Here is a 20438-nt window from a genome sequence, read left to right as displayed (position 1 = left end):
ACATACCTTTCGGTATGAAGTGAGGGGGGAAGCAGCAAAAAGAGCAGCCAAAATATGTGAAGCAATTTAAACAGTTTAAGGTGGCCCCCCCTTGTTCCCCCAAGCATGATAACCATTTACAAGGAACACCTGAAAGGCAGCCATCACTTTAGTCGCGTATTCGCGTACGTGCTCCTAAGCCTGCGTAATAAGGAAAACTTCTTTAAAAAAAGATCCGTCAAGGGAGACCCTTTTTGTAACAACTGGGAAAAATCGCATTACGTGAACAAGAGGACAATAAGCGAGAGTAGGAAAAAGAAGAAAAAAAAAAACCTAGTCATCCATTTTGCCACTAGCCAAATTAGCTACTTTTACTTTCACTACTTTGTGTATATATTGTTGCCAAAACTGAAATGTCTGTCTGACTACGAAAAAAAGAACATTCTGGACAACGTCTACTTGGTCGATCGCAGGAATACCGATGAGGATGTGAAAGGACATATATACAATAAAATTAAGCAAGGTGTAAGTAACATTATTTTTTCTGACCATGTGCTAGCCAAAGAGGAATATGATTACACACACACGTTGGGATTATTTTTAGAAAATAACCTCTTCATGAATATACTTGAAAATGCAAAGGTGAGAAACGTAAGGCGGCGACATGCACACACTTTTAAGAGCATAAACAGACAGCACCTTTGGAGCAGTACACAAATAATGAGCAGGCCTTACCTGGACAAAACTAAAAACCATTTCACATGTAGCAGTTGCTTATATGGGACCTACTTCTGGAGGAGTCGTCACCCCAGTGAGTACAACGTAGTGAATATACGGAGGAGAAATGCAAACTTAAGTGCTTTCCAAAAATGCAACGAAGTAATTCAAGACATTAACAATAATGTGCACTGGGTTAACCATCATTCTTTTTATAAATTTTACGAAACGGCATATGTTAGTTTTGTAAATCACCGTATGAGCCTTTTGCAGAGCTTTGTTGAAATGGTAATAAGGAGGAAGAAGGGGAGTGCTCCTCCTCCGGGAGAAGAAGTGAGGCAGAAAAAAAGAATACAAAATAAAAACCTCTCATATATATTCTTTAAACATAAAGATATCATTTTAAACACTCGTCTATATCCCGACTTTGTCCGTAAGAAAGCTATTTACATCGACTTCGACCATGCCGCTAATTTGTACATGAAGTATTTACATCTGTTAGAAAGGGTCAGATCATTTTCAGGGTGTCCACAGGAAGGAGGTTTAGCGACACATGGGAATGATGATCTTGCGACAAAATCCAGCGACACCAAAAAAAAGAGCCTTATTCGGGAAATGAAAAAAAATTTAAACTTACATGTGTGGAGTAGGAACCAAAAGGAGACTTTCTACTCTGATTTGGTCAAAATGAAGTTTCGCAAATTTTACAATTAGAGGCAAGCTCTCTCAGGGAGGGGCGAGAGCACTAGGTAAGCAACACGAACCCATCCTCCTCCACGTTCTGTTCCACACATCCGTTGCAGCAACAAATATGATGAGTCACGGGTACAGTGCTTTGAGTCTCCCTCGCTTAGCTTGGGAAATTGCTGCTGGTGAATTTTCTTAAGGTTACTGTTCCCTTTTATTATATTTGTGGACGCGTGCATGGGTATTCATACATGTGTAATATGTATGCAATTGCCGACCCATTTGTCCATGTATCCATCGCGATGCATTTTTTTTTTTTTTTTCCTTTGTTTTATTCCCACACCGTGTGTTTCATTTGTAACCAAGCTGCGTTTCCCCCTCCTCACACAAAGCTAACAACAGTCACCCTTGCCGCGTCTGTTACTCCGTTCATTTCTTTCCTTTTCAATATAAGCAATTATGGAAGAGATGGGGGCCGGCGAAAAATCAGTTGCACATATACGTATGGCTTTAGAATATGCCAACTGTTTTATACGGCAAAGAGTTTTTGCAACGAATTGTAGGGAACCATTTTTTTTAAGATCCCTTGTCCAAAAAAAGGGAGGCCACCAATGATTACGGGTGTTTAGTTTGGGGAATTATTTTTATCATTAGCCTTGCGCAAATTTTTCCATTTCGCCTCTCCACATTTTTGTTTCGACCGATGATTGCTAACTTTTCGTGTGAGCTCCTTTCTTCCGTTGATGCTTTTTCCCGTTTTTGCGCCTATTTTTTTTTTTTTTTTTTTTTTTTTTTCCCTTGTGCGTTTCCCTTTATGGCTGTGTCACCTCGCTCCGTGCAGTTGCTGATGCGGCGCGTTCAAGGCAACTGGGCCATACACGCAACATACAGCTCCTGTTTGAAGAATTTTTTTTTTTTTTTACAAAGAGTAGTATATGGCAGGAAAGGAAGGGATAACAGGAGGAACAAATTAAAATGGATCACTATCGGATAATTTTTCCGTGAAGATTTTCCGTTGAGTGATTTTCCCCTGGGGTGAATATCCCCTCGAGTAATTTTCTCTCCAGTGCTTTAACAGCCCTCTGGTTCTACTCTCCATGGCCATGATAAATGGCCTAAACAGATGACATGCTTTTTGCGTTTGCTACCTTATGTTTTGCCACTTCTGCAACTGATACCAGGGGCATACATAGATCGCAATGACAAAGTGTTGTTGGAGCGGGCTACCAACTAGCGGAAGCGTGAAAACCCAGAGCAGGGAAGGCCACCAACGTCGCCCACGCTTCCTTTACATATTTGTTTCTCGTAAATACGTGCCTAACTCTTGTTTCCTGTCACGTCGCCACCGCGCACAGGCCATAAAACAGCGACAAAAGCGACGCGGCTACAGGGTGCCATGCGCACGTGCGGGGTGTTAACGGACTTATGTGCGCGCCACGTGTATACGACGTAGGAGAAAGTCCACTCGTTTTTACTTAGCCATACAACTCCGTTAACCCCATCACTGTTTAACTGCCCCATTGTTGTGAAAGTGCGCGCTCTCCTTTCTTAATGGCTGATTAGTGAAGAACCCCTTGAACGGTCACCCCCCACCAGAATGATTTACCTGCAAGGAAAGAATCGACCGATCGGCATTAAGGAAAAGGACATAAATGATGAAAATTACCGCCGCATAAAAAACGTTTTGAAGGATGAACAAGTGCATGTACATAGTTGGATAGAAATCAGTCTGGTCTACTACAAGAAAAATTACTACAAGCTTTTTTTGGACCTCACGAAGGAGGGGGAAATTTTTTATCTCACCAATAATGATGACAGGGGGGGGAAGTTGGAGTCGGAGGAGAAGGACCCCTCGAAAGACGGATCAACTTTTTACACACTCCTCCTGCTATATCACTTGGAGAAAATAATGAATGTGAAGAATGTGAACAAGGAGGATGAGTTAAAAATAAAATTAGAAAATTTAATCAATCCGATAGACAAGAGGAGGAGTGACGTTCTCCTGAGGGGGGTGGAAGTCGACATGCATGGCGGTATGTCCAACGAGGTGACAAGTGGTGGGTCAAACAGAAAAGAGGGGTCGATTCGGTGGGAGAGCTACGATTACTTGTCCCCACACCTATGTAAAGCAATTTACAATGTTAATATGTACCTGTACCTTCTGAACAAGTATGACCGGAAGAGAGGCGCCAACTACTTCCTAAAACCCAGGACATCCCCCAGCGACGGCAACAACGATGTTGATGACGATGATGAGATGCAACCGTCGGAGGAGAAAATAAAAAATGAATACATTAATCCATTGAATTATTTAATGGAGGGCATATCAATATTAACCCATCTGGTAAAAAAGAACAAGTACGATTTTGTCGCCTCCATTTATTTGTCCCTCTCCTTATGTCTAGCATATAAGTTAGACCTCTGCATTGAGTTTTCCTCGCACGTGCTTGTAAGGGTTATAAACCTGGAGAATTTTTTAAAGACCCTTGTTTGCACGTATCGGGGTTTGTTAGAAGCTGTGAAGGAAGAATCCTCCAACACGGAGAAGGGAGCCACGACCTGGCTCTCCAAATTTATGAGTCGTGATAAAGGGGCGAGTGACAATAGGACTGACATGCGTGGAGACAAGTTTGGGTCGCTTGACGGAAGGGATCGTGCAGGTGGGGAAGAGCACCTCTACAAGTGCATTAGGTTACAGAACTTGCTAACAACCCTGAGAGGAGTCAAGGCAATAGTGAAATATATAATAGGTATATGTTATGTGAAGAAGAAGGAGTGGAGCACGGCTTCATTCTGTCTAACCTCAGCGATGAAACATGATGGACACCCCCAGGCGTACCTAACCAACGGGTGGCTGCTCCTGATGAACTACCTAGGAAAAATCGCCCAGTGTAACGATTTTGTGAGTGAAGGGATTCATTGGGGGGGTGGCAATACAGGTCAGCTGCACATGACGGAGCAGCCATTCCCCCATGTGGATGCTCCCCCCCCTGGCTGGGACAAAAACGATCTGCGAAAAATCCCCATTAAGGATATCATTAACCTGACGCTGCTACGCTATTACGAGTATTTAAGAAACGGCATAGGAAAATATTCTAAAGGAATAGAAACCCTTCTGTTGAAAAAAAATTCTTCTTACCACCTCGACAAAAATGACATATATGAACATGACGAATCGATTGAAATGACAAACAATGAGAATGGGTACCTGAAAAAGAACCATGAGCATGTGCATCTGTGTAAGAGGATGATTTACCTGTACCTGGATCTGTGTGAAATATGGCTGATGCAAGGAGATACAAAATGTATTGTATTGTTAAAACTTATGAAGGACAAGATACATTTTAATTATATTAATAAGAAATGCCTGTCCAAGTACTACTTCCTCATTGGTATGTATTATCATCACATGGTGAGAAACACCAGGAGGGCCCTCAAGTATTATTACAAGAGCATGCAAATATATGGCAGCCATGTAAACAAGTATTATCACACCATTTGTTTAATTCACTTGAAGAAGTATAGTAAAGCTAAAAAGAATATTTTATTTTTTTTTCAAAAGTGCAAAAATGCTTACTTTGTTAAATTGTATGTTTTTTTTTTCCTGCACACGGCAAATTTATTTTTAAATTTTAACCTCCTTTGTGAGGGCAGCGGTGTTGCAGTTGCTCAGGGGCGGACCACACTGGGTGCCCAGCCACCCTCCCATCCCGTTGAGAATACCACTGAGCGGGGTGACCCGAACACGCGCAACGACACAGACCTGCGCGACGAGAATGATAAACGCGTACACGTTTCCGTGCGAACCAAATATATGAAGAGCAATCAAAACGATAGTAGCATGAAAGTTGTCCTACGGATGCTGCAACACCTGATGGATGTTCTCGAGGCGCACTGTTACATGTTTCAGAACGATTTGGACATGAAGCTCATGAAAATAAAAATACGTGAACTGCTCCTAACCAAGTACAACCACGAGGGGATGGTGGAGTACAACAAGGAGCTGAATGAAGTGGAAGAAGTGAGAACCTTTTTCAAACACACAAATAAGCCTCGTAAAATATCCTACGAGCTCATAAATAATTATATCATTTCCCTTTTTTTTTGTGACGAGAAGGAACGCAGTGTGGAGTTAATGGAGTTGCTCAAGAGGGAGATCTTCCTCAAGGTGAAACGCTTCTCCAGTTACTACTCTTATGCGTTTTGCGGCAGGCCTTCTAATCGTCTTCACCTATCGCGGGATAGACAACAAGAAGGAGGAGGAGAAGAACATAGACTTGGCTCCCCAAAGGAAGCACTCTCCACTGAAGGGAACAACTCTCGAAAGCGCAGCGCGGGCTCTCCCGGGAACACGAAAAAGAAGTCTAAGCGGAATGAGAGCGGGTCGCCCTGTGAAGAGGCAAACGCACGAATGGCTCTACGAGAACAAATAATAACGGAGGAGGCCAAACAGAAGAGAGACCTCCTTCGCAGAAACACACTAAAGTTGTACCACTTGGACTCCATGCTGCGCAACCATCGAATCAGGGAGCTGAAGCAGGCTATGCTGAGTCAAGGAGCAAAGTTTCCTAAGCATGTTTATATAAAAAGAAGCAACCGAGAAAGGTATAGAGCAATAATTAACTATTTGAAGAGGATTTACCTGACCATATCATTTAACAGCGCCGTGTTGGAAGAGTACTTAGGTTATAAAGACTCCTCCATGCAAACATACAAATTATATACTGAGGTGTATAAGACGTACGAAGGCGCCTTCGTTAGGTTAGCAAATGTGTATATACAAATGAAGAAATTTTCTAAAGCGAAGGAAGTGATTGAAAAGGGACTCCGGAGTAACCCAACGTCAGTAAACCTATTGTTACAAAAGGCATACATACATGCATGTAGGAAGCACTACGATTATTGTATATATACATTGGAGAAGCTAAAAAAAAATGAACACTTGAAAGACGACGTCCTGATTAACACATATTTGGTCATTATAAAATTTTGTAAGCTTAAGAGAGGAAAAAATAAAGAAGAAAAAAATCACCTCATAAATGAAATATACACTCAAATAAGTCTGTTAGGGAGAACGAGGAACAACTTTTTCGTGTCCAGTCTTATATCCATACTGCTCAGCGTGAACCACAAATATGAAATGTCAAGTGAAGCGTTCCAATTGTTAATCGATTCAAATGAGAAGAAGACATTCTATTGCCAGTCGGCGTTACGAAATTTTGTCCTACACATGTTTAACCACCTGATGAGAACAGACCAAGTGATGAAAAATAAATTATTTTTAAAAAAATTAAATTTGTTTTTTAATTTAAGCTTAAAGAATGGTATTAATGACAAGCTCTTTTTTCTCTGCTATGCAAATTTTTTACATCTAATTGAAAAATTTGAAGATGCTATTGTTTTGTTATACAGTGCGTATGTTAAATGGGCTCATGACTTTTCTGTTTTGAATACCCTCATCATTTGCATTGATTCGTTTGTTTCGAAATATCTTAGTTCCGATTACGTGGAGTTGAATGACATTTTGCTCATGGGAGACTTGATCTCTTTCTCCTTCTGCGCCATCCACACCCTGTTGCGCTTCAAGCGCCTGGCCACCTCGGCGGAGCTCCTCGCTTCGGGTAAGCTGACTGGCGGTGTAGCCGAGTAGCTGACTGGCGACCTGTGCATGTGCTCCAAATCACCGCACCATTTTTTTTTTTTTTTTTCACGCCCCATCAGATGAACAAAACAACTACTACAAAGAAGGCGATCTGATCATCGAAGTAAGGAAAAAAGACATCGAGCATTTGGCCAGCAGAAAGTACCTAATCAACACGTACATAAAATTCGAGGAGAAAATAAAGCCATACATTGAAAGCAGCGTGCCCAGCATGCTGAGACAAAAAAAAATGTATAACCAAAAAAAAATAAATATGCAAAAAAAAATTTACGAAGATAAAAAGAGGAAAAAAAATTTGGAAATGAAAAAACTCAAGAGTCAGGAAATTCTACATGAGGAATTGCTCAGAGATGTGAGCGAACTGACGTACCACATGACCGAACGTGGGACGACAATAACCACCCTCAGGGGACAAGAAAAGGACACCACGCATGCAGAGGGAGAACCACATTCACAGTTCGAACTTCCACAAAAGGGAGATGGTCCACAAGAAGGGGAAGGGGAAGAGGAGGACGACGAAGAGTTTTCTTTTAATAAGGAAAGCGCCAACGCGAATGAAGAAACAGACAAGGAGGGGGCAGCCAAAGTGCAAACTGACAATGAGGAGCAGAATAACACTGGGGAGGACGGAAGCATCTCCGACGGGGATGCACAATATGTGGAAGGTTCCTCCAGCAGCTCAGATCTCTTCGAGGAGAAGAAGCCAAAAAAAAGGAAAAAGCTAATAGACTAATCCTGGCCCGTGCAGTACAAAAGGGAAGAGCTAGACATGGTAGGGGAAAATTAAAACATTGTTTTATTAAGATGCGCATGGCAAGTGTTGCATGGGGAACAAGTACGCACAGGGGTGCTCACCTTGCGTGTTAACAAAAAAAAAAAAAAAAAAATTAAAAAAATAAATGCGAACAAAATGGGAAGATGACCACGTGGGATATGGAACGATTTGGGATGGAGGCACACCCACGCAATCCCCGGCGCGAAAGATGGGTAAAGAAAAATTACAAACTGACACAGGGTTGTATCCACCAACGTTGCAGCTACCAACGTTGGCCGTGCAAAAGAGGGGCGATGTAAGAGGTGTCCAAGTGAGGAAAAGCCGATCCATGATAGGCTAATGCTGTGTAATGTCCTAGCGATTGAAGTCCTGTCCACCCCCACACCTACACAATGCCATCGTACACAAATAAACTGAATTGCAACTCATCGTCTTTTACGTCCAGCTCGTCAAATTTACAAAAGTTGTAACAGCCCTGGTAGTATTCCTTCGACATGTACTGGAATGGACCCCTCGTGATTCCGCCAAGGGAGAAACAAATGTACTCCTCCAGCAGCCCGTAGTTTTCTAGCTGCTTCAGGCCAACGCTTACGTACCTGAAATAGGCAAAAAAAAAAGGAGAAAAAATGTAACCTGTAGCTATATATATGCACACTTTAACTGTGGAGAAAAATGCCACATGAACGGGTAATTCACAAGCCAATGAAAAAGCATGCGTGTTAGTGCTACACACAGGATGAAATGATATAAGGCAAGACACATCATCGAAACAGAATAGTAATAAAACAAAACTGTGATTAGCTTTCCGGAGCACCACGCAGAAAATGCCCCCAAGAGATAGTTACCCCTTTTTGGCGGACTTGTGACCATCTAGCCAGAGCTTCAACTTGAACGATTTCTTTCCAGCGAAGGAAAAGGCAGAGGTTGTCAGGGGAATGTTCCCCATTTCACGGAATCTCCAAAACAGTTTCTAAAGAGAAGAAGAAGAAAAAAAAAGGAGTGAAAGGGGTGACAGAGAGAAGCATTTTGTGTGAGTTTGCGTAATTGCATCCGTGTGGCGGCATAGACGAAGAGAGAGTGATGCGTACACACGGTCAATTTTAATCAATTTGTGGGGTGCCTTGAGGGGGACAAGCCCTATTGGCATAATGAAAAGCATGACTGGGGGTATAAACGCTGCACCTACCTCCTGCACGTTTCGAATGGTCCACACCACCTTGTAATTGTGTATGTGCATCGAGTCGACCTTGTTAATATTGCTCACGGTGAAGGCATCTGTCACCTTTTTCTTCAAGGCGTAATTTTTGTCAATGTTCATATACAGGTACCTGTTATTATTCATGTCGATGTAGAAGTCTAGGTAGTGTTTCATTTTTTGTTTTTCATCAGCAATTCTTTCGTAAGTCTGTAGAACATCTTCTGTCTTTACACACTCGTATTCTGTTTGGCTCTTCATTTTGTTTTTGTTTTTGTACTTATAAATATAATAATAAATTAAGTTTAGGACTTTTTCCTTATTGTACTTTTCGACGTGGTCTATTTGAAAGAAATTATAAAAATTGTAAAAATTGAACAGAGGCTTATTCACAAAAACATTTTTTAGTGTGTCTTTTTGGAGGATGTATTTTTCTCCCAGTTGTTTGTTCTGGACATATTCGTGCACGTCGTCTACGGAGACCTTTTTTTTGTAGGTAAAAATTTTTCTATTATATTTCCCTATGTGCATGTTCTTTTTTAGCTTTTTCAATTTTTTTTTTTTTTTTCCCTCCGCGGTGACGTCTGCCTCTTCGCCCTGTTGGAAAATTTGCCCGTCTTGTACATCCTGCCCATCCTGCCCGTGAGTGGGATCAGCCCGTTCGGATGAGTCCTCGCCTTGAATATCATCCATGTAGGTGTGCACTTCGCCTTCTACTTCTCCTTCTCCTTCATTTTCATCTTTTTGCTTCCTCTCAGGGGGTGCAGCGGAGGGGACGTCGTCCTGCTTGGCGTCACCCCCAAGGCTGTCGCTGCTAACCGCGCCAACCCTGCTAACACCGCTCATCTTATCCTCAACATAGTCGAACACAGAGTACTTAGCCTGGTCGGAGAAAACGTCCTCCTCAGTGCCCTCGTTTTTCCTCTTCAACTTGTAAAACTTGAGTAGCCTCCTTCTCATTAACTTTTTGTTTACTTTTTTTTTTCCCCCCTTTTGGCCCTTTGCATCAGCATCGCCATCAGCGTCTGCCTTTTTTTTTTTTTTTTCTTCTTCTTTCTCTTTCGCACATGGCTAGGAATGCTTCTTATCATGGATTGATCTTTTTGCTTTCTAAAAATCAGACTTAGTTGAAATTTTGTATCTTTTCCCTTCCCACAGGTTTGACTAGACATTTGCTTGTACTGCCTCTTTTTAAATGCGCTTGGTATGTAGCAGCTCCTGTTGGTATTTTCCACCCCGGGACTAAAGCAAATGTGGCATATGAAACATTTTAGGTACACTAGGAGGAAAAGGAAGGAGAGGTGTTTCCTCAAATCCATTTATTAATTTTTTGTTCTTTTTTTTTTTTTTTATTCCGCCCCCCTCCCTCCTATGTTAAGGGTAATCCTCTTTACATTATGGCTGCTGCCGCTACTGCTGCTGCTTCTGCGTAGCCCCCACCCTTTGGAAGATTTTTCCAAACATTTTTTTACAAAATACGTTTTTTCAACCAAATGTGTTCGATTACGTGGTTACTGTGTACATTACATACGTATAAATGTGTACCACTTGCGTGCGCATTTCATGTAAAAAGAATGCAGCAAGTGGGGAGAGCCACATGGATTTATAAAATTGGAAGCCAAAAAAGAAAAAAAAAAAGTATGCATTTAAAACGACATTAATTGAACAATAACAAAAAAAAAAATAATAATAATAAAAGAGCAAAACGCTGGGTAGCGCAGTGCAGGGGAGAAAGGCCCTTATACAGCGCCACGATTAGCAAATCAATGCGACTGGCTTGGATTTGAGGCAAACACACTGGTGTTGGACGTGACCACAAGGCAGGCGACGCATTTACAAGTACATCTTCTTCCTGTTAACCTTCATATCTGGTCGCAGCACAAACTCGTACATTTTCTCCTTATCGTTAATCAGCCCATCCTGTTAAGGTCATACGAGAAAGGTGAAGGGGGAAAAATGGTGCAGGGTGTAAAGATACGTGTAACATGTAGGTCACAAAAAATGGAAAGCGGCAATGGGGAAAGAAGAGCAACGCGCCAGAGTGTGTGCAGCACACGTGGGTCAAAAAAAAAAAAAAAAAAAAATAGCTATATATATGAACGGTTCAGAAAAAAAAAAAAATAAAATAAATAACAGAACGAATTAGCTACATGAACAGTTCACAAAAATAAAGCATAATAAAAAGGCTACAATTTTGCAACGATGTAGCTACGCACGAGGAAACAAACGCGCGCGGCACGTGAAAAATTACTTTAAGACTAAGAAGCTGCAAGGTGAAAGCCGGGCCAATTTCGTTCAGTGCGCACTTCTTCTTGTTGACGAAGTTGTATCTGTGGGTGTGTGTCCAGGTGGAAAGGGGGGAAAGAAGCATAATGTGGAGGGTGAACACACAAAGGCAAACGGGGGAAACGCTGGCTAAGTTTGGCAGACTTAGTCAAACCGCTTGACTCAGTGACAGCGTCGCTGCGAAATCTTACTTAAAGTGGCGGAAAAAGATAAAATCGCGCTGGTTGTAAAAAACGACGACCTTCTGGGATTTGTACGAGGGGTTGAAGGGCACCAAGGTGTGGAGCTGCCGCTTTATGCGTTCCCCAATGAAGGTATTAAAGTTGGTGATGTAGACCTCCGGTGGCAACGTCGTTATTTCAATGTCCGTCTTCTTTTTGTGTGCATATAAAACATTGGTGAGGGAGTATTTCGCCGTGGGGCCGTTTGGTAAAGTTGATATGAACATATACTTCGGATGTTTATCTATTCCCTCTTCGATTAAGATAAAAGTGGAAAAATTATTCTGCACAGAATTGCTCATGAGGAATTCAATTGAATGATCCAGTCTTGGTTCATAAAAAATGTGAGGAAATGTTAAGGACAATTCTTTCATAAACAAAATAGTGTTTTTCGATGGTCTTTTGATGGACGTTATAACAATGTTTGGTTCCTTCCTCTGTTTAAAATAATCACTAAATTCGTCTATACATTTTTCATTCAATAAAAATTTTTCATTTTCCGCGTTAATTTTATTTTCATCAAAGATGGCTAGCCGTTCTATACTCCTGGGGATTTTTTTCTCTACAGGAATATTTAAAGATTTTTTTTTTTTTATTTCATCTTTTTTTTGTTTACGAAGAATTAATTTCTTCACATATGCTTTTCCCTTGAGAGCATTTCTTTTATTTTTGTTTTTGGAAAATCGAGACAATTCGTTGTATCGTTTTACATCAATTTTTTCAATTTCTTCGATGGAGTACTGCTTCTCCTTGGTCATGTAACGCAGCTTTTTCTTCTCCTTCTTATTCATTTTTAACCGGGAGGTGGACAGAAGGGGGGGCTACTCAAAAATGGCTAAGCATAAATGGGTATGTGTCTAGGTGCAGGTTCCACAAATGCGCTTCTACATACGTATGCCTCCCAGGTGCGGGAAAAATTGATGCGTGTTCACACCATGTGATGGTATGATGACAGCCTCGTCCTAGGTATATGGGTATCCCGAAGGTGCCTATCCACTTTGCCTTCTTCTACAACTCACGTGTTTCGCACAATGGGCAAACTTTTATGTGGTATCCGACGGCACGGCTTCATTCGCGTGTTCTTCCCTTTTGATGATTTCTGTGGCGATGGGGAATCTAATACAGGGGAACAACGCTACCAAGTCGGACTGGCAACCACTCGTCCATGTGCCAACAACAGCGGCGAACTCAAAGTGATTCTTAAAAAGGAATATGCCGCGCTGTTGACGCGTTGTTTTTGCCTATCCGCTTAAAAAACCGTAACAGGTTAAAGCTTCCTACAGCCTCAGTAAAAATGTTATACAATTTTGCTAACGGAACAACACCAGTTTCGTTTGGTAACCCAGAGATTAATGGTCCAACCCAACTTTATGGCCACAAATTACCCATAGGCATAATTATGCAATGCTCATAAAAAACGCTCTTCACTTATTTGAATTTCCAACGTGGTGAGACTCATATTAAAATAATGTCGAAAAAAAAAATGCACGAAAAAAATTGACGCCCCAGGTTATGCAGCTAGCCCAAAAAAAAAAAAAAAAAAAAAAAAAAAAAAAAAAAAAAAGCGTAAGGCGCAACAGAGTTCAACTAAACGTTGCGAGAAATATTTGCCAATATTTTTATCCCAATATTTAATTTTACCTCCTTTTTTTGTTCCCATTATAATTATGTAAAAAAGGAGACCCAAACATGTTGCATGCCAAATTAGGAGTTTCTTTCCCCTTTGCGTAGGGCGCATGAAGTAGAACGTATGCCATGTACATTACGCGTGTATACACTGGTTCCCCTTTATCTTCCGTGTATCCACATAAGTACAAACTTTCTTCTCAAGCGCCAGTTGTTGCAGCTCATACAGTCGCGTCATACGCCGCGTGTACTAGTTCGTGACGGCGAGTGCGACAGAAATCCGCGTTGAAGTTGCCGCTTCAAAAATAAGAACATACCCCCTACGGAGCAATAAAAACAAAAGGAAGTTGCCATACATAGGAAAAAAAAAAACAAAGGCAAGTAAATCCGCTTGTGAAAAGTTTAACCTGAAGCACAAGTGGTGAACGGTGATTCAAACGTTTAACAGCCAACGTAGAAACTTCTGAGCATCCGCAGGCTGCCGCGTCGACTCGTGCAGAGTGCCACGTAGAAGAGATCACGCACTACCCTCTTCGTAATCCGCTCAACACGCCCACCAGATAACCAAAATGTTCAACCTAAGTAGCCTATTGAAGGCGACGAGTATCGCCAAGGCTACAAAAGCTGCAGCACAGGAAAATGAAAATGGAGACAATAACGCAGAAGGGGGAAGCAGCGGGGCCATCAAAATAAATATAATGAACATGCAAGAATATAAAACGAAGAAGTTCTTGGATGAAAGGAAAAATGTGAATGCATGGAGTGCGGCCAACACCAGCGCGAAGAAGCCTGCCAAGGAGCCCAAGAAGAAACCGGAGAAGAAAAAGGTAGAAAAGAAGAATGAAGAGGCGAAAAAGGAAGAGACGAGTAAAGAAGAAACGAAGAAGGAAGAGACGAATAAAGAGGAAACGAAGGATGAAGACAAAAAGGAGGAAGCCAAGAAGGAAGAAACGATTAAGGAGGAAGCTAAAAAGGACACTGTTAAGAAGGAAGAGGCCAAGAAGGACCCCAAAGTTGAACCCCCCAAAAAAAAATTCGTGCCCTCGGTGCTCAAACAGAAGGAAGCAGCCATGGCCAAAGTGGTAAAAGAAGTGAAAAACGAAAAGGTCGAACTGTTCCCCGATCTTCTGCAAGCAAAAAAATCGACCAAAACGGAGAAAGAGAAAAAAAAAAATCAACCACAAAAAAAAAATAAGAAAGACAAAGCGGAAAAAAAGAAACAAGAGGAGGAAGAAAATCAATTCCCTCCAATCGAGGAAATAGAAAAAATCCACTTCAACATTTTTGACATTGTGGACATAAAAAAAGAGTATGAACGAATTATGAGGAATTCAGACAAGGTCATGGAGAAATATAAAAATAAAAAAAAATTTGACGACACGATGATTCTTTGTAATTAGTTGGCTAGCTTTTTTCTCACCTGATTTGGTTTTCCTCCAAAGTGGAAGAGAAGCCCACCCCCCTCGTAACACTCCTACGTGTACGCATACAAGCACGTACGTGTGTGCAGGGGTTACCGCTCTGTATGTGTGTGACGTTGAGCGTAGGGAGGCAAACAGGGGAGAACGAAGTGGATACTGCTCCCTTCAATGGAGGAAAGGGGTATCCATACGTGTATAACATAATAAAGTGCCCCTTCATATTAAACCGCTGTGTTTCCTACAGTTAGGTGTTCCTTCCTGTAGTTTTCACCCACTTCAAAGTTTATCTTTGATATATTTTTTTTTTTTTTTTTTTAAACCTCTTTTTATCCTTTTTTCTTCTGCATTGTGCCCAAAGGTTCTACACCATATATTCCCTGCACAGTTTACCCACCCCGAGTTTGTGCCTTTTTGTAAGACTCCTCATTTCTTATGCGTTTGTACAGATGCATGGATATGCACCCCTTGGCGTGTGTTCCTACTGACGTGCACATCGCAGCAATTTTTCCCAACCCTAAACTATGCGATACTTCGTATTTGTTAAAAAAAAGGAAAGGGCTTTCCCACGATTACGCGAATTTGCCACAAGTGCACAAAAAAGACAATGTTCTTTTTTTTTTTTTTTTTTTTTTTTTCCTGCCCAAAAGGAGAAATGCCGCTTATGTGAAAAGAGGGCCCATTTAAAGCACAGCGACTCTGCTAAGAATAGCAATACTTATGACGCGACGCGGTGGAAAAGAAGGAACGCCGTGCTTCTATGTAAAGGTCTCACAGAGAGAAAGGCCACTCCATCTGTGCACATCACAGGGAGCAAAATCTCCACACTCCTCATAAAAGGGGAAATATAGAAAAAAAAAAAAAGTAAAGAAAACTTCACTCTTCTCGACGATTAATGTAAAACGTGATTGGTGGTTTTTTCCTTAACAAAGTGACCCTTTCGTAGAGAGGGCATTTCGCGTCCGTTTAAACGGCAGACCCGGTCCAGCCTTTTCAATCCGAAAGCAAAATGAAGGCAAACATAGTGGAGAAAAAAAAGAAGAAAAAGTTGCAGGCAGTATTGGGGGAGGCCAAAGGGGCAGAGGGTGATGGGCTGGAAAATGAAAAAAGGAAATCGTCCATTCAAAATGGTGTATGTTTTTACCATGCGTAAATGTGTTCATATGCACCCACACGTGTGTACTCTGTGGAGAAGTATCAGGCGATGTGTCCACAACACCATATGGTGAGCCACTTGAAGGACCCTGTGAACCACATGCCTATTTCTACCCCTCCCCCAATTTCAGAAAAATGAAACCTTGACTCGATTTCTGTTTCCAAAAAACCCAAGAGCATTCGCCAACCTGGTGGAGTTTTCTTTTGCGAATGAGGAGTTCACGTCCGTGGATCAAGTGGACCACACCGTCTTCCACCTGGATATGAAATCGTCAGGAAAGAAAATAAAAAAAAAAAAAAATGATGAACCGCTTTAGGGGTGTACTCATTGTGAGTGCACATCGGAATGAATGGATTGACAAAATTGTATTTTTTTGTTTTTTTTTTTTTTTTTTTTCCTTTTTTGCGCCAACTCAGATGTCTGGTGAGGCGGGACAGCGACGAGGGCAAGAAACAGATTGAGTTGGTGAAGCAGAAAATAGAAAAGGCTAATTCCTTCACAGTTTTGAAAGACAACGGTAAGGGTTCCCGTTTTTGTGTTCGTGTGTTGCTAGAGTGTTTTGTTCCCCCGTAAGGTGTATCTACCAGCACCGAAACAAACCCGATCCCCTGTGCAAACTCCACCCCCAGATTATGTCTACCATAAGCCAACAAACTGCTTTGACTACATCGACAGATACGCGCAGACGGTCCCTGTCTCCTTCAAGTAGGCTTCCTTCAGATGGCTCAGCCTGTGGCAGTGACGACGCATGAGAGGCTGGGCCACCGCTAATAACCGCCAAGGTGCTAACGATTCACCCGCACTTATTTCCCCCTAGGGACGAAGCGACAAAGACGGAGCCGCAGGAAATTAACGAAATCTGCGACACGGGTTCGTTGCGCACGGGGATGCACTGGACACACGTGCATGTTTGTTTCTGCGTCCACGTCTATATATTGCGCGCTCGTAACATAACGCCCGCTCTGTGGGGACCTAATCTGCGTGCTACCTCGAGCGGCTTCAGACATTTCGCCAACTGCCTGCTGCCCCTCCCCCAGTTTGCCAATCGATAATCTACGACGCGTACCTGCACGAGTTTCAAAAAGTTTCCAACGAGGAAGACAAGGTATGAAAGAGCAGGATGAACTCGCAGGAGAATAAAATTCACTTCGCAGATAACACACCTACCCTGTTGCACAACGCAGCTACTTCAAATTGGTACTTATTCGCTCCCCCCCCCCTCCCTCACGACACAGGAAAAGGATAGATACAATGAAAACGCAAAAAATGAAGACGAACGGGGGAAGAAGTACGAATCAAATGGAGACCTCCAATTGGACGCAGGATCTGATGTAGGTTCAGGGCATCTCTCTGATGATACGAAATTTCCGACGGTTCTGTTCTCATCAAGTAGCTCGAGTAATGAGGGGTCTGATGCGGTCAGTGAAGACGACACTGGTAGTGTGGACAAAGGTAGTTGGAATAGCTCTGGAGGGGAAGATACAGGAGATGACGATGTAGAGGGGGAGGAGCATGACCATGGGAGTTACGAAGATTTGGTTGAACAGAATGAAGTGAAGGAGGATGTTGATGGGGGAGGCGAAGACAATGGGGAAGACGATGTGGGGGTTGCGATGGCGGTTGACGTTGAGGTGGAAGAGATGGAGGGGGAGGAGCAAGAGGCAGGAGATACAATGAAGAAAGGTCACAACAAAGACGCCAATGGTGGAGTAGAAGGGAACGAAGATATGAAGGATACCACGCAGACAAGCACAATGGGAGGAGCCGAGAAGGTAGACGACCCCTTTGAAAAAGGAAAGACAGGTATAAAAGGGGTACCCAAGGGGAGAGGACAAATTGGTGAAAAGCATAATACAAGACAGGGTCCCACCAAATGTGTAACGAGAAAAAAAAAGAAAAAAGAATCATTCACTGGGAAGCATGAACTATATTTTATTAACTACAAAGACATGAAGGAAAAAATACATAAAGAGTTAAAATTCATTTATAAAGACGGCAATGTAAAAAAAAGTGATGAAAAAATTTTGCAGAAAAAATGTTTTTTGAAAACCTTAAAATTAATGGACAGAATATACAACAAGAATAATGAAGAGGAAATTTATTTAAGTTATAAAAATAAAATGAATAAAAATATTTTGACCAAGTTGTGGATTTTCTCAGTACCTTTTTTCAATCAATTAATTGTCACGGACATAAAATTTCATCCCTTTTATGAAGATTTATTTGCCATGTCATTTAAAAATAATGATATAAAAATTAATACAGGGATATTATGTTGCTTTACATTCAAAAATACGAAAAGTCCTGAACATGTGTTGAAAACAGATTTTCCCATTTACTCCATTGAGTGGTCAGCAGTCAACCACTCCGTCATCATCATTGGCCTGTCCAATGGAAATATATGCATATATGATTTAAAAAAAAAAAAAAATGAACGATTAATCTTTGAAAGTAATATAAAACAAATATATAACAGAGATATCATCTCACAGATTTCATTTGACAAGAAAAATAAATCCTTTTATTCCATTTCTTATGATGGACATATGTTTTGTTGGAAGTACAATAATAAATTTACCGTAGGGGACAAATTACTGACTTTGAAGAAAAAGGACTGGGAGGATGATTTTAAGGATCCTCTGAACTTTGTACAAACACAGTCCATCACGTGCATCGATTTCAATCCATTCCAGAAAAACCTCTTTCTCATGGGCACATCTACTGGGAAGATATACCTCTACTCGAGTACCTTCACCGACAACCACCTACGTCTGTACAATGAACACTGTATGTCGGTCAACGCCGTTTCTTACAACCCCTTCAGGCGCGCCATCTTCATTTCGGCGTCCTACGACTGGACCATCCGCATATGGGACCAGGCGCGCTCACGCTCGCTCCTCGTGCTTGACATTAAGGAGGTAAGGATGGGCAAAGCAGGACGGCGGCGATTTAGACTGTTTCGTTTAGACCGCGCCAGCAGTCACCCCATGGCCGATCAAGTACGTACGCCTTTCCCCCTCTCTCATCAACATATTAATTCCCCCTCTCTGCAGTGCGTGTACGACGTGCGCTGGAGCCCCATAGTGTCAACATGCTTCCTCGTCATCAGCTCGGACAACCACGGGCACCTCCACATTTACGACCTAAGCGTGGACATAAACAAAGCCATCATGACGGAAGTAATCACGAGAAAGAAGAAGCTCTGTAAACTTTGCGTGAACCAATTTAACGAAGTCATCCTGATTGGAGACGAAAGTGGCCTCCTTCACTCTTACAAAGTGTCCTACGCCTTTAACACGTCGTATGTGGACTATCTGCGGGGCAAGCTGGATCGCTCCTTCCAGGTCCACATGATGAATTCGTTCCTCACCAAGGTGCAGTAGAGTTGGATAGTACGCAGCGTATGCGGCTGCGAAAGATTAACTCTGTTCGGCACCCCCTGTTGTTTTATTTTGTCTACGCAGTTTCATGCTCACTGGGGTTGTACTCTATACAGTGCAAACAAACAAGTGGATTTTTTTTTTTTTTTTAACCCTTCCGCCCATGCGTACGAGGGACATGCTCGAGAAGGTACATTTGAATTGGTGAAGTGCGTCCCTTTTCTGCTGACCTTTTACGTGGCAATTTTTTTTTTTATTAAACGATTTTTCTTCCCATTTCTGCAGATAAGACATCACCGTCCCTGACACGTATCCCTTTTTGTTGAAACGTAACATGTTACGCATGCGGTTAAAAATGGCTCCCGCGTAGGAGAGCGAACAACACACATAATGTTATGAAAAAAAAAAATAAAATAAAATAAACTTGGTGAAAGTACGCAACAGGTGCTTAGTATCGTTACGGGTTTCTTCGCCATATCAACATATACGTATATCACTAAAGCGGTTTTATGTGGAAATGTTTCCTTGTATTTTTGTTTTATTTTTTTCACCCCTCCATCACTCCATCACTCTACGATACTGCAGAGAGGCTGTTTTTATAAATGTCCATTTTGTACACAGCGGCGTTCGCTATAGGGCTCGGTGTTGGGACTGCTAGGCGGACAAGTCAATACACCCTCTGCGATAAATTCACCATGTATTGTTTTTTGCAAAGGTAAAAAAAGGAAAATACTTTTCAGTGCGCACGTTCTGGTGCTTACTCTAGGGGAGAAACATTCGGATAATCCGCCAGAGCTTTATAGGGATTAATTTAAGTGGCGTAATTTTTGCCCTAAACTGATTAACGCCACAAACGACACAGAACAGGCACACTGGCGTTAATACATGCAACATGCGCTGGACGACCATGTGGTATGCTCTCCCCATGATATTACAAAAGCGACTGTTAAGCTCCCACCTCGCGATAATTACTCTGTTCCAGCGAGAGAGAGAAAAAATATATATAAAGTGAAATGTAAAATATAAAAAAAAAATCACACAACGGCGGCACCGCACGACAATGCCAAAAAATACAGGAGCGACGGGTTCCTCTCGTATGCTGCGCTAGGGCCTTTTCCTTCTCGACAGCCCCGTCCGCGAAGTGCAAGGCAAAATGACAGTGCCTGGCGTGCGCAAAGCATAGAGTATAAAAAAACTGAAAAGGGAAAAAAAAAAAAAAAAAAAAAAAAAAAAAAAAAAAACAAGCCAAAAAAAATAGAGAGAAAAAAAACGAGGCTACAAAGGTACTTAAAAAAAAAAAAAAAAAAAATGCAAGGATGCCTTCTATTGGCACGAA

At 41.8% G+C, this 20438-nt stretch overlaps 7 protein-coding genes across 7 annotated transcripts; 4 read left to right on the top strand and 3 right to left on the bottom strand.

Moving 5' to 3' along the window:
- Positions 1 to 105: 105 nt before the first annotated feature.
- On the top strand, positions 106 to 1410 carry AK88_01667 (uncharacterized protein; the record flags this gene model as incomplete). Its single annotated transcript, XM_012479302.1, has 1 exon — positions 106 to 1410. The coding sequence occupies one exon, from the start codon at positions 106 to 108 to the stop codon at positions 1408 to 1410; it is 1305 nt and encodes a 434-aa protein (XP_012334725.1).
- Positions 1411 to 2980: 1570 nt separating this feature from the next.
- Positions 2981 to 7778, top strand: AK88_01666 (uncharacterized protein; the record flags this gene model as incomplete). The annotated part of the gene is made up of 2 exons (XM_012479301.1): positions 2981 to 7004; positions 7105 to 7778. The coding sequence occupies 2 exons, from the start codon at positions 2981 to 2983 to the stop codon at positions 7776 to 7778; spliced, it is 4698 nt and encodes a 1565-aa protein (XP_012334724.1).
- Positions 7779 to 8205: 427 nt separating this feature from the next.
- AK88_01665 (uncharacterized protein) lies at positions 8206 to 9975 on the bottom strand (the record flags this gene model as incomplete). The annotated part of the gene is made up of 3 exons (XM_012479300.1): positions 8206 to 8416; positions 8666 to 8790; positions 9007 to 9975. 3 exons carry the CDS (start codon positions 9973 to 9975, stop codon positions 8206 to 8208), a joined length of 1305 nt encoding a protein of 434 aa, XP_012334723.1.
- Positions 9976 to 9986: 11 nt separating this feature from the next.
- AK88_01664 (uncharacterized protein) lies at positions 9987 to 10334 on the bottom strand (the record flags this gene model as incomplete). The annotated part of the gene is made up of 1 exon (XM_012479299.1): positions 9987 to 10334. The coding sequence occupies one exon, from the start codon at positions 10332 to 10334 to the stop codon at positions 9987 to 9989; it is 348 nt and encodes a 115-aa protein (XP_012334722.1).
- Positions 10335 to 10848: 514 nt separating this feature from the next.
- On the bottom strand, positions 10849 to 12313 carry AK88_01663 (uncharacterized protein; the record flags this gene model as incomplete). The annotated part of the gene is made up of 3 exons (XM_012479298.1): positions 10849 to 10935; positions 11267 to 11345; positions 11493 to 12313. 3 exons carry the CDS (start codon positions 12311 to 12313, stop codon positions 10849 to 10851), a joined length of 987 nt encoding a protein of 328 aa, XP_012334721.1.
- A 1404-nt stretch (positions 12314 to 13717) lies between these two features.
- AK88_01662 (uncharacterized protein) lies at positions 13718 to 14548 on the top strand (the record flags this gene model as incomplete). Its single annotated transcript, XM_012479297.1, has 1 exon — positions 13718 to 14548. The coding sequence occupies one exon, from the start codon at positions 13718 to 13720 to the stop codon at positions 14546 to 14548; it is 831 nt and encodes a 276-aa protein (XP_012334720.1).
- Positions 14549 to 15575: 1027 nt separating this feature from the next.
- Positions 15576 to 19105, top strand: AK88_01661 (uncharacterized protein; the record flags this gene model as incomplete). Its single annotated transcript, XM_012479296.1, has 8 exons — positions 15576 to 15698; positions 15853 to 15992; positions 16139 to 16239; positions 16352 to 16427; positions 16540 to 16592; positions 16760 to 16827; positions 16958 to 18640; positions 18776 to 19105. 8 exons carry the CDS (start codon positions 15576 to 15578, stop codon positions 19103 to 19105), a joined length of 2574 nt encoding a protein of 857 aa, XP_012334719.1.
- Positions 19106 to 20438: the final 1333 nt, after the last annotated feature.

This window comes from Plasmodium fragile (assembly GCF_000956335.1).
Source record: "Plasmodium fragile strain nilgiri unplaced genomic scaffold supercont1.15, whole genome shotgun sequence".
In the NCBI taxonomy this organism is placed as follows: Eukaryota; Apicomplexa; class Aconoidasida; order Haemosporida; family Plasmodiidae; genus Plasmodium; species Plasmodium fragile.
The sequence above is the reverse complement of the archived record's forward strand: the minus strand, read 5'-3'. Positions and strand labels throughout refer to the sequence as shown.